This window comes from Eumetopias jubatus, unplaced genomic scaffold (genome assembly GCF_037043125.1).
Source record: "Eumetopias jubatus isolate StellerSeaLion01/CBP00866 unplaced genomic scaffold, mEumJub1_p1.0 scaffold_13, whole genome shotgun sequence".
Lineage (NCBI taxonomy): Eukaryota > Metazoa > Chordata > Mammalia > Carnivora > Otariidae > Eumetopias > Eumetopias jubatus.
The window spans coordinates 33,687,105-33,700,208 of record NW_028274819.1 but is presented as its reverse complement, the minus strand read 5'-3'; the positions used below and the strand labels follow the sequence as shown (position 1 = coordinate 33,700,208).

The window sequence follows — 13,104 nt, the reverse complement described above, 5'->3', positions numbered from 1 at the left end:
TTATACTTGGCTCTTTTTCTGCTCATTGCAAAAGAATCAGTTAGTGAAAGCAAAATATGATAGAGTACGCTCTATTGAATAATACTGCAGGATGCTACAAGTCAGAATGACACAAAACTGGAATCATATAGTGTGAACATCAGAACATTTTAGGAAAGGATTCCATAAATCAAGTTTCTTTACCAGAGAAAGTGGCTAAATATAATTTAGAACTTTAAGAAAAATTTTCATTTTAGGAGAGGAGAATGTTGGTCTCTCTTATACATTAAATTTAGATGTGGTGGGGACAGGTAACAAACAAAGGAAATAAATAATGGGGGGGACTTGAAGTTAGAATGAATATTAGAGGGATTAAAGTCTTAATTAAGAGACTTAAAAGTCTCTTTAAAATACTAAAATTATTAATGATGCTCCTCAGTCAGGTCAGATTTTTCTTTTTGTTGGGTTAACATGCTCAGATTTAAAATGAACTTTTATCATTCCCCTTGTGCATATTTGGTCCTAGTCATATAGCAAATTTCCAAAATTATTTTTATATAATAATGTAAAAGTCATTGGAAATAAAATATATGAATTTACAACTGCAGAGGGTTTTGTTTTTCTCTGCATGTGCCTGCATTATGTTTGATGTGTTGATAAAATGTCTTTGGGTTAGGTTCAGTGTGCTCTATAGAATTAGTGAGATTTTGCTACTATATAATTAGTGGGTTTTCTGATAAACAAGCATCTTTCTTTCAGAGACTAGCAGAGGGGTAAAATCCTATATATTAAAATAGCAACAAATTTCTGTATTATATTATGTAATTTAGCTTAAAGTGTACTTGTGTCTAGAATGAATGATAAATGTGTATATTAAATTCTAAAGAAAACATCTTTAATAGTGGAAAAATGGGTTTTTTTTCTATTTTGGTCAAACTTAAAAATAAACTAGAAAAATAAATACTATATTATGTATCATAATGTTTTATTATCTTTTGTGTTTATTATTTTCTGTTTAATTTCATGAAATGAAAATTCAGTTATATGTTCCAAATAATTATTAAAATACCTTAAACATTGCTACAGCCTACCTCTTTACAATTTACTTATTACAAATAGTTTTCTTTGTTCCTTGACTTTTTGGATGCATACGGGAAGGATAACAAATACATAGGAAGGGCATTTATAAAAGTATATGACATATTAAACTAAGAAAAAGGATGTCATGTTATTTGCTTGAGTTTAGACTTTCACTTAGGGAAATGACTGATTTTGATTTTTTTTAAACTTTAACTTTGGAGAAAAAGTTTAAGTGTCCCCCCACTCCCCCCATCCCCGTGTGTGTGTGTGTGTGTGTGTGTGTGTGTGTGTGTGTGTGTGGTGACCATCATTGTTATAAAATTTTAAAAACCCAATTTGTAGACAATTGGCAAGAGAGAAATGAAAATCAATTATGTGCATTTAGATTTCACTTGTGCTTTTCCATTCTTGAAGTGGGAAAGATGTTTGTGCCTAGGTATCTTGACCAGTAAAAGGTGATGAATAATGTACAGGCAATTATCCAGCTTTTGAAGATTGTCATTTCTCCTGGCAGGTTGATAGGAAATGGCTATAGTTTTATTATTGCTGCTATTTATCATTTGTTTACAAAGCACTTTCACATTCAGTTATCAAAACATCTTCAAAATGACCCTTCGGGGAGGCAGAACAAAGAATAACTAGTTTTGCAGATCTGAGAGAATAAATGACCATTATCACCACTCTCTACTACCCCCATGCCTCCTCCCCTCTCCCAGATTTCACAGCTGGTTGGGTAGAGTTGGCGCTCCAATGAAGTTCTTTTGGCCCTTTTATCCAGATTTCTTTTCAATTTCCGTAGAATTCTCTGCTTTCCATTGATTTTAGCCAAGGAACTTAAAGCTCCATTAGAAGTCCTTTTCACAATATGCCATGAAACCTTGAGTCTGCAAGATGGCCAAGGTGACAAAGATTTGGTAGAGCGTAAACTGCATTAGATCATGTTGGTGACATGTTGGTGAGACTAGTAGTAGTAGACAGAGTAATAATAACTCTCCTTATTATTATTGTAAACATTACTGAGTGCTTGCTGTGTGCTTAGCACTGTGGATTCAAGCATTACATATTTAATTCTCAAAATATCTTTTCCTTTAAGAGATGAGAAAATAGAATAAGAATCAACGAAATTGAGTAATAGTCTAGAACTTTGCATCCCATGATTCAAATCCAGGCCTGATCACGTTTCACTATCAGAATCATTTACTTCTTCATAGAAAGTGCATATGAAAAGTCTACATTATAATATTATTTATTTCTATAAAAAATGAGTGATGATCTGAAGGCCATTTTATTTCATTAATATTTTTAAAATTCATCTCCGCTTCCCGTATATTTGTATGTTGTCAGAGACAGGCCCTCAGAAACTGTAGTTCATCATCATTTCCTAAGTGCTGTCAGAATGCATCCTTTTATTTGATCCTTCTAGCACCTGGTAAGGTAAGACAGATGGAAACACTTTCTCTCTCTAGAGATAAAGAACCTAAAGCTCAAGATTGAAAATGTTTGCCTCAATCTCAATAACTGGCAAATTCAGTCCTGGAAGACTCCTCCTCCACCTCCTACTCTGCTATGTTCTTCACTCTGCCAAGTTTAAAAAGCTGGAGTATTTGCTATATAATCTGTTCAGTGATTTATAAATATCTGTGCACTAGTCGCTGAAATACGGAGATACTCTGTGATTTCAGAGGCTTTTGTTATCATGAGAAGAAGCAAAATGAACACCTCAGACATTGCCCATTTATTATTTTAGGCTAGAAAAAATACTTTGGTCCCTCTAAAACCAAAAGTGGCTTGTGATCTATATGATAACCAGCTGGTAAAGGAAAGATCCAGACTCTCCACATGCTAAACTTTATATCAATTGATTGTTATTTCAAATTATGCATAGTAATCTTACCATAATAGACTTGAGTGGAATAATTCCTCAGATACACTATTAGCTGCCTGCGCATTGCTATACTGAATTTTTAAAAGTTTAAGCAGCGCTGGCCAAACAGATATTAAGATACATTGTACTTGTCTAGGAAACTATCCTATTCTGCTACTTTGATTCTTACTATTGTGGAAGGGGCCAAAAATTGACAAAGAACCTCATAGTGTGTAAATATTGCAGTTTTTTTAAGTAAACACAATTATTATTACAGTTACTCAGAATTAGGTTTTCGGAATCAATCTCTGGACTCAATATCTCTTTCTTTTGCTTGTTTTTCTTTGTACAGTAAATATGATTCCAATCAGTATATATACATAAGAACTGGGTTATGACTGTATTCTAAAGCTGAGACCAAAGTATCATGATATAAGATTTCCTGAAACAGTATCTTAATGTCATATATCTGGTGTCTGTACTAAACCCATTACTCAAAATGCAGCCCATGGATAGCAGCATGGACATCCCCTAGGAGCTGGTTAGAAATGCAGTAGGCTCACCCTGGGTCTACCTGACCCTGGGTCAAGTTTAAAATAAGACACCAGGGGCGCCTGGATGGCTCAGTCAGTTAAGCGTCCGACTCTTGATTTCAGCTCAGGTCATGATCTCGGGGTTGTGAGATAGAGCCCAGCGTGGATCCTGCTTGGGATTCTCTCCCTCCCTTTCCTGCTGCCCCTCCCCTCTTTTAAAAATAAATAAATAAATCTTTTAAAAAATAAAATAAGACAGCACCTTTCAAATCTCCAGCTAAGTCAATTTTTCTTTGAGTGAGGAAATGGAGGCAAGAAGTTAAATAACATCTGTCAGTTCACACAGCCACTGTGGTGCCAAGCTGCCTTTGAACTTGGTTTTGCTTGACACCAAAACCCTTGCTGTTTCCATCACAGCTGGGGCTTGCAGCGCTGTTGAATAAGCGTGTTGTAGACATTTATTTCCTTTTAGTCTCCACTTGTAGAGCCACATGGCTGTCGAGTTTTCAGAGAATTACAGATGTGGGTATACCTACATACATACATCTGTGCACTCACAACTTAGATAAGCAGGTCACGCTCCTTTTATTGTAATGTTCTTTCCTACCGCCATCTTTATGTATGATGATTCTTTAATATTTTCCACAAGATTTTTATCATAAGGATAACCTAGTTGCACCAAAAGACTTTAAACTGCAAGATTTGGTTTGTTTTGGAACTTCTTTCTTTTGTGTGGGAACAAGAGAAATGCTTGTGTGTGGCTGTGAGTGTGGGTGTGTGTACGTCTTTTGGAAACTCCTTTTTTGGAACGGTATAGAACAGAGGCATGGCTCTGGAATGCAACCTAATCTAGTTCATGTGACTTTGTTCCAGTGTACAAAATTATTTTAGGAGAATAAAAAAATGGATGTCCCAAAACCCAATGGTTCTTGACAAGTCAGCTTTTCCAAACCTGCAGGAGTCAGACTGCTATACTGGCCCCTTCAGCCGTGCACGGATTCACCAGTAAGTTCACATTTCTTTTTCTTCCATGACCTGACTTGATACCTTTCATTATCTAGGAGTTATTGATAGAATAAAAATACCTTGGAACAGTTCCATTGTTTGCCAAATAAGTCAGAGAATGTATCATTTTATTAAAATGTTTTTTGCACTTAATTTATGAACAGTACTCAGCGAGCATTATTAATTCCTTATCAGCTGATTTAGAGGCACTCAGGAAATGAATAATTAATTGTAAACTCACATGGGCTGGTAGTCTAGGTCCCAATTCTTTAAAAAATAATTGTTGGCGCATCGAAGTACAAAACTAAAAAGTACAATATCAGAATGGTGGAAGCTACTAAAATGGACATGGATACAGATGCCGTGAAACAAAGCAGAGTAAAGTCAACCTGTTAGGAAAGACACAAATAAAATGCACATTTTTACAAGAGAGGCAGAAGCTACAGCCAGAGGAAAGGATCTAGGAAGACTTTTTGAAGGAGATAGTCCTCTCCAGCAGGTAAAAGTGTGGAGCGAGGTGGAGAGAAGTGTGTGTGGGGGGGTAGATATCAGAGTCAGAGCAAAATCCTGAGAAAAAAGAAATGTGAGATTTCAAGATGTGAGAAATTGTACAATTTGACTATCAGATGCAAAAACCCAGGACTATAGGAAATCAGACTGAAGGAGAGGCTGAAATGCAAAAATAGAGAGCCTGGAAGGAAAATAAGGAATTTAATTTTGTATGTATGCTGACACATTAATAGTAGGAGTGCTCTAAGAATCAGAGCTGTGCTTGAAAAGTCAGGTGGGAAATTGAGCAGCCAGTTAAGAGGACATTCCTCTCGTAATCTAGGCAATGAGACCCAGAACAATAGGGTAGCTCAAAGCCAGAGAGAGGCAGTTCAGTTAGAAAAGTTGACTGGTTTGGCAACTGTTTGAATATGGATGGTAAAAAGAAAACAAGAATCATAGAAGACCTAAAACTTCAGTACTAAGTGCCTGGAAAAAAATGGCCGATTATTACTCACAGAGATAAAGCAACTGGAAACAGGAACTGTCAGAAGTTGAGTAAGGTCCAGGACGCTTCCATTTTTTTAAGGCTCCCACCATATTACAAAATAAATGCTGAGATAGACCTCCTTTCCTGTCAGGATCACCCTTTTGCTCTTTACTCATTAGCGCTCATTACAGTTTCTCTTTGCAACTCTTACTACATGGGGATGGTACAGGGCATGAAGGGGAAGGGAGAACTGTTGATTATTATTGAGGTTTGGAAAGCAAGCCAAGTTAGCTTGGAAGGTGTGGTATGGGGAAATGACATCAATTTTTAATGTGTTCTACTTGGAACTACATTGCTTAAGGTAGTACAAAATTTATGGGAGGCAATGGACAATTTAATGCTGCTGTCCCCGCTTCATGCTAAACACGAAATAGGAGGACATCTAGGCTTCCCTATAAACTGAAAGATTTTTAAATGAATGTTTGATAATGCCTGTATTATTTATAAATGTATTTTGTCTCTGCCAATTGATTTATTTTAAGAGGATCGTTTGTCTTTTGACTTATTCTACTTCTCATGTGTTAGTTTTAATGGAAAAAACAGATGGATGACTACCTAGAAACTTGTAACTGTTGCTGGACTCTGTGCTCAGCTTTGAATATTAAAACAAATCCCCTTATTTTTACAGCTTCATAATAAACAACAAGGACACATTCTTCAGCAATGCTACTCGAAGCAGGATAGTCTATCACATGCTACAGCACACGAAATATGAAAATGGAATATCAAAAGTGGGTAAGAACACTAATTAAAAATATAAAGAAGGTAGAATTTGCTGTTACTAATTATATCCGGAAATACTTATTTTCACATCTGAAGCTTTGCCTTCATGCATTAAACATGAGGATATAAGGCATTGAACACAAATTCTAAGCATCATATTTTTCAGCCTTCCAATAAAAAAAACTAAATAAAACAACAGCAACAACAAAAACTTTTTCAAGGGCATTTAGCCATATGTATCAAAATGAGAACACTTTGGAATAGAAATTTTATTTCTTGGAATGTATCTCAAAGAAATAATCAGATTTTGGATAACAATATATGTAGAAGTTTGTTCATAGTGGCTTTGTTTATAAACAAAGATTAGAATAGAATGAAACTGGAGATACGCCAGCCGTCCATCTCTAGGAACTAACAATAAGTTAGGCTATGCTCCATAAATGCATCCATTTAAAATTATTTGTTATTTGTTCACTCTTAACTCAAATTTATTGAACATCTGTTGTATGTTATATATCACAAAAAAGTATATGACGCAGACCCCTTACTTGTTGAAATGGAAAATTAGTGATTAGTTCTCCATTTATTGACTTTGAAAGGTAGCCACAATGCATAATCAAATGAAAAAAAAGACCAGATTAAAAACTATAAGTCTAATGTAATTCCATTTCCTAAACACACATTTGTAAAAAGAAAAAAATCTGGAAGAATATATATGAAACTTTCTAGAAGTTACCTCCAGAAGGTGAAATAACAGCTAATTTTAACTTTATAGATTTCTGTGTTGTTTAAATGTATTGCAGTATGCCACTATATGTATATTGCAAAAGAAAACTGAGAAAATTTCACCTAGAAAAATTAAATAAAATTGCAAAGTTTACATAGTGCAGAGCAGAAAACAGGTAATAAATGAGCTGGTCTTTTAATTATTAGGGTGAAAAATACAAGACAGTGAAGAAATCAAATGTTAGTTATGTCCTAAAATCCTTACAAATATAAAGTTGATAGCCATTGGAAACTTGTACTAATTTCTACTGAATTGTATTAAAAAACAGTGCCATAGAAGTAAAATGAACTATGTTTCAAGTCAGCCATTTATTAAAGAGGAAAGTTCAGACTTTGGTTCTCCTCTGATTAATAATTCATTTGTTACTGAGTAGTCAAAATAGTTAATTTGGACACTAAATCCTTACAAAAAATTTTGACACTTAGTTTTCTAAATAAGAAATAAAAATAGAGAAGTCCAGAATATAAAATAAATTAATGTGTCTAAGTGATAGTGTTATGTGCTTACATAGTCTTTAAAAATAAAAATATGACATTTCAAATGATTATAAAGATATCATGCCCTTTGTAGAATATACAATAAACACAAAAGGTATAAAAATAAAATTTAAAAATCCCCAAACTCAATTGTCACTCTCACAAAGTAATACTGAATGTATATATAGTAAATTTGTATGATTCTAATAATGATGTGTTGAACATGATGTATATATACATGATTTTTAGAATCATGCAGTATTTACAATTTTGTCCTTTTTAAAAAGTATTTGTGAGCATTTTCTCAAGCCCTTTGGTATGTCTGTAAACATTGTAAATAGCTGTACAAAATTCTATTATAGGCATTCATCAAATTGCAGTTATTTACCAAGTACCTAGTATAATTAATTGCACCATAATAATTAAATGATTCCCTGATTTGGGGTATACAATTATTTCTTATTCTTTACGAATATAAATAATACTGTAACAAAAATTATTCTCCAAAAGTTTCCCAATATCTAATCTTACCAGGACAATATGAGAATGTCCATTTCACTACGCTCTGGCTGAGATGGAGGAGATTTTAAGAAGTGTCACATATTGCTATTTATGTCTCCTTGGCTCAGTATTACTTAAAGACTTCTCAAAACCAATATCCTTTAGAGACATTTTGTTGGTGGAGAATTCCTCTGTTTTCTTGACAAAATGTTGTTTTGAGGCAGAAAAAAATATTTGCTTCAGGTTCATGTGATCCCAGATAAATAGGTATTTAAAAGCCTCGTATTTCATGATATGACAAAGTGCCATGTGTTGGCACCTTACAAATCTCCATTGCTTCATGTTGTAAGGACACAAATAGACTCTTTAGTATCAGTGTCTTTCACAGCCCCCTGCCTTCAGAGGTGTGGCTATGGGTGTCTTTTGGGTTATTTTAAGTTTTTTAATTAATTTGTTCTCCCAAATTTATATATTTTGCTACAGAAGGAAGTCTTCATTTGAACGGACTCAAAAACTGTTCTTTTTTTTCCCTCTTTCCAGGTATCTGTAAACTTATAAACAATGGCTCATACATAGCAGCTTTTCCCCCTCATGAGGTAATTTTGAAATAAAACTTCCATTGGGGGGGAAAAAAGTTTCTCGTGCTCATTGCTGATCCTTCTTTTATTTTATTTATTTATTTTTTTAAGTCTGGCCACCCACTCCTAGGAGGATTCAATCAGTGAGTGGCCCTGGGCCTTCCTCAGACCCCATTATGATCTCTGGCTGCATACTGGCCCCAGTGCTCTAGAACCTTTGTGCAATTTTTCCCTTGTCAGGAGTCCCAGCCCCGGAGGGAACTTAGGGACATGGTTCAACCACTCTGACCACCATCCTCTGCTCCAATGCAGAGTTGCATGCTTGACCCAGCTTGGGATCCACACCATTCCCAAACAGGGCAAGTTCTGGTTTGTGCCTACTACTTTGTGATACCTGAAAATCTAAGACAAACCCACAACACAAACCTTCACCCCATTATTTACTTGATTCTCTGCCAGGTTATTACCTACCAATTTTAAGTTAGAAACACCTGCTCCAACCTATAGTGAGTTCTGCCTGCTGAGTCATGAATAACATTTGAATCAGTTTTGAACATCCTCTCCCAACACACACACACACACACACACACACACACACACACTATATTCTTTTTAAGACCACTTTGCATTTTAAAATAAGTATGGGGTCTTTAGAGGTTTGAGGTCAGCAACCTCAGAACCCATCACTTCTATTTATAAAGGCTGAGGACTCACAAGGTGTAACCCCTTCACAGTCTAGTAGAAATCATAAAGGATAAAATGCATCGAGCACTTCCTATTTGGCACTGAGCTAAGTGTTTTGTATGGATTATCTCATTTAATCCTTAGGACAACCCTTTGAGATAGACAATAATAATAGCTCCATTTTATAGCTAGGTCATTGAGGCACAGAAAAATTAAGTATCAAAGGCACAGGTTTGAGCCCACGAAGCCAGACTCCAAAGCATCTATTCATTATGGTATGAATATCTTACTTACAGTAGGAATAGAAATAATAATAATGGGTAATATGTTAGGTTATTTCAGGTGACAGTCCCCCTTTTCCCATTAATCTGAAAATAATCCTGGAGTGGTAGATATTATTATTTTCTCATTATAGAGATACAGAAATAAGGCTCAGAGAAATTAAATATGATGTCAGATTTGACATAGTCGGTAAGTGGTACAGTGTTCAGAGTAGCAAACCTAAGGCCCTGGGAGAGCTTCTATAGCAAAGGAAGTTTTGGTTTGTTCTTTGTGCGAGTAATTTCATCTACATAACTAGTCTGTGTTCTAGCAGTTCATTTGACACTTCCTTGTGTGAAATTTGGAACCTATTTGGAGTAGTTTGTAAATAATAATCCTGTTTATTCTTCTCTGTTGGTTGGAGTAGGGGACTGATCATGAGGATATAAAGGGGTGATCACTGAGTGCACATGGTCCTCCGAACAGGGATGGAAACATGGGCGAGCAGGCGTCAACACTGCAGTTTTCTCTTACAGCCAACAGGTGTCACTGTCAACCAGAACAGTATGGTTGAGGTTCTTGAGCAGAATTAAAACGATGATCTACTAGGGATCTACCAGGAAGAGCCTATGTCTGCCCACTGAGGCTGGGAAGGAAACTCAGGTGTTTTAGAAAGATTATCATTAACTACTGAAAGAAAGCTGAGACTTTGGTTCACCTTCCCTTACTTGTCCAATCTCAGGGCAGTCTATCCTAACAGATCAGTCCAATTGTACAAGCAAACAAACATTTTCCAAGTGGAGGTACCCATGCTTGAAATCTTGATCTTCACTTTCATCTCCTTAGCTTCTAATCTTTAGGCTTTAAAAGCCTTGGGCTCTCTTAAAGAAGAAAACTTGGACTGCACTGTAGGAGAGGAAAACTTTTCTCTTCTTCCCTTCAGGGTTCTTTGGCTAACCTAATAAATTGACATAAAGCAGGTTATTAATAGGAGAAAAGCAAATTTAATTATACATGTACAGATCCCCACGAAGACATGAGAGGCTCTCCAGCAGTCAGGAATTGAGGTTTATATGCTATCCTGAGTTAAAAAGAAGAGGGCAGTGGTCTAGGAGGGAGGTAATTCACAGGACAATGGAAGAGAAAATGTTGGGTGAACCAATGCTTGCCACATCCTGCAGCTAAGTATTTCTTATGTAAAAATGTTATCCTTGGTAATTGCTCTCCTCCCTCTCATAGGCTTCCTATCTAAATTATTTTGAGCAGGAGGGGCGCCTGGGTGGCTCAGTCAGTTAATCGACTGCCTTCGGCTTGGGTCATGATCCTGGGGTCCTGGGATCGAGCCTCATGTCGGGCTCTCTGCTCAGCGGGAAGCCAGCTTCTCCCTCTCCCCCTGCCCCTTCTCCAGCTTGTGCTCTCTCTCTCTCACTCACTCTCTGTCTCTCAAATAAATAAAAAATCTTTAAAAAAAATAAATTATTTTGAGCAGGTAAGGGGGTAGGTAAAAAAACTTCTTGAGTCTATTGGCCATTAATTTTTTTCAACTTAGAACTAATCTACATGCCAAAGTAGCACATTCTTGCCCTAAACCCCATCAGCACTTTAACTGTACTTCTATCTTTACCTAATTAATTTATCCATTTCATTGGAAAGTGAGAGAGAGTGAAATCCACCTGTGTCTCTCATTTCAACCTTGAGGCATCTGCAGACTGTGATTCAAGCTGCCCTCTTTCTTCATAAGAACTCACACCCCTGGTTGTCTGGGATCACTCAGATGATAGTTTTCCACCTTTTTTTAGAATGAGAATTTTTTTTATTTTTATTTCTTTATTATGTTCAATTAGTCAACATATATTACACCATTAGTTTTTGGGTTTTTTTTTATTATATGTTCAATTAGCCGACATATAATACATCATTAGTTTTTGATGTAGTGTTCAACAGTTCATTAGTTGTGTATAACACTAAGTGCCCATCACCACCACACTTGCCCTCCTTAATACCCATCACCCTGTTTCCACTTTTCAATGGCCACAATATATCGAACACCATAAATTAACTAACACCGATTTTGTACTTTATACGTACCCAGCACTTTACAATGCAAGTGAGCCCTCACAAAACCCCTCTATGGTGGAAATCATTAATATTTATTCTTATTCTCATCATCTACATGAGGAAACTCCACTTGTTTTAAATTTTCATTAAGCTGTTTGTAAAAATAGAATCACACATTGGAATGAGATGGAGTTTGTCAAATCTTGTCCTAAGTTTTGGCTTAGAAAATAGTCACCATATCTGTTGCCCTCCTTTTTGATTGTAAAAGCAAAGCAGTTCCTCTATCAGGCATATATACTCTATGTGTCTAATATTACAACCCATATGACAGTTTTTGAGGGGAGATATAAAGAATTTGACAATGTTTCCATTTTTGGATTATCTTATCTAAAGTAAGGTATGAGGATTCTAGAACTGAAAAACTTGACTAGCTCTTGTGACTTAGGCCTCTTATGCTTTTTGATTGAACATTTACTTTCTTCTCTCACTTCTGTAAATAAAATAAATATTTTCTGGGACTGAGTCACTGTTTAAAGTAGAATAATACTCTTAATTTCTGAAGTAAAGATTACAACTATTTCTCTCAGTGATGGTGAATGTAGTATTTATTAAAAAACCTTAGGTTACAAACAATGAGACCCAAATTCTAGTTTACTTGAAGTGAAAGGGACCTCATTGTTTTAAAAAATGACTTTAAGGAAGGACTTTTAAGTAATTATCAGAATATTTTCAATGAAAGAGAGATATATAAAGAGATTTACTACATCATTCCAGTGATGGGCTTAAGTTTACAATTTCTGAAGTTTTCAGTAAGTTGTTAAATTGTTCTGTAAGGAAAAAATAGTAAAAACAATTCCTATTTAGTTCAAATTTACTAAGGGAATGTATATCAATTTATCTTATGTTATGTGTTTCAGGGAGCCTACAAAAGTAGCCAGCCCATCAAAACGCATGGACCTCAGAATAACAGACATCTATTATATGAGCGCTGGGCACGCTGGGGAATGTGGTATAAGCATCAGCCCCTGGATTTAATCAGGTAATGTGGATGGATTGATAATGGAAGATATATTATGCTGTTCTGTTGTCATTTTCCAGATTTGGAATTATTTTATTCACCCACCAAATCATCTATCTCATTCAGGAGGCAGTCAGAGAAAAAGAAGCCACTATAGGTCTTTCCAATAAAAAAGAACTTAATTTAGAGATTTGGTTATATAGGGGATGGGAAAGCTGAGACATCAGACAGGAATAGTGAGGTAACCAGAGATTAACAACAGAAGAAGATCGCTAACAACCTTGAGGTTGCAAGGAAAATGGGATGAAGTATATTTCAGAGCCCACTACCTGGGCCATTGGGCAGGAGCTACACCATCCACAACTAGGACTGTCCACAGAGAAGTGAAAGTGTTGGCAGTGGAGCCATGAAGAAGGAATGACTACTTCTCCCTGAGACCTTGCCCAAGAGAGAAGGAAAGCTCTTGGCTTTCCCCCGCTCCTTACACCTTTGAGTCTTCCAGGAGCAATTTACAATAG

The 13,104-nt window shown here is 35.9% G+C and overlaps 1 protein-coding gene across 3 annotated transcripts in view; it reads left to right on the top strand.

The window, feature by feature from the left end:
• The window catches only part of ANO3 (anoctamin 3), a 429,391-nt gene that overhangs the window by 328,246 nt on the left and 88,041 nt on the right, over positions 1–13,104 (top strand). For all 3 annotated transcript variants that reach the window (XM_088017428.1, XM_028117691.1, XM_088017429.1), the window contains 4 exons: positions 4,330–4,461; positions 6,129–6,235; positions 8,528–8,583; positions 12,486–12,607. In XM_088017428.1, coding sequence (XP_087873554.1) covers positions 4,330–4,461; positions 6,129–6,235; positions 8,528–8,583; positions 12,486–12,607 — 417 coding nt within the window. The remainder of the gene's footprint in view (positions 1–4,329; positions 4,462–6,128; positions 6,236–8,527; positions 8,584–12,485; positions 12,608–13,104) is intronic.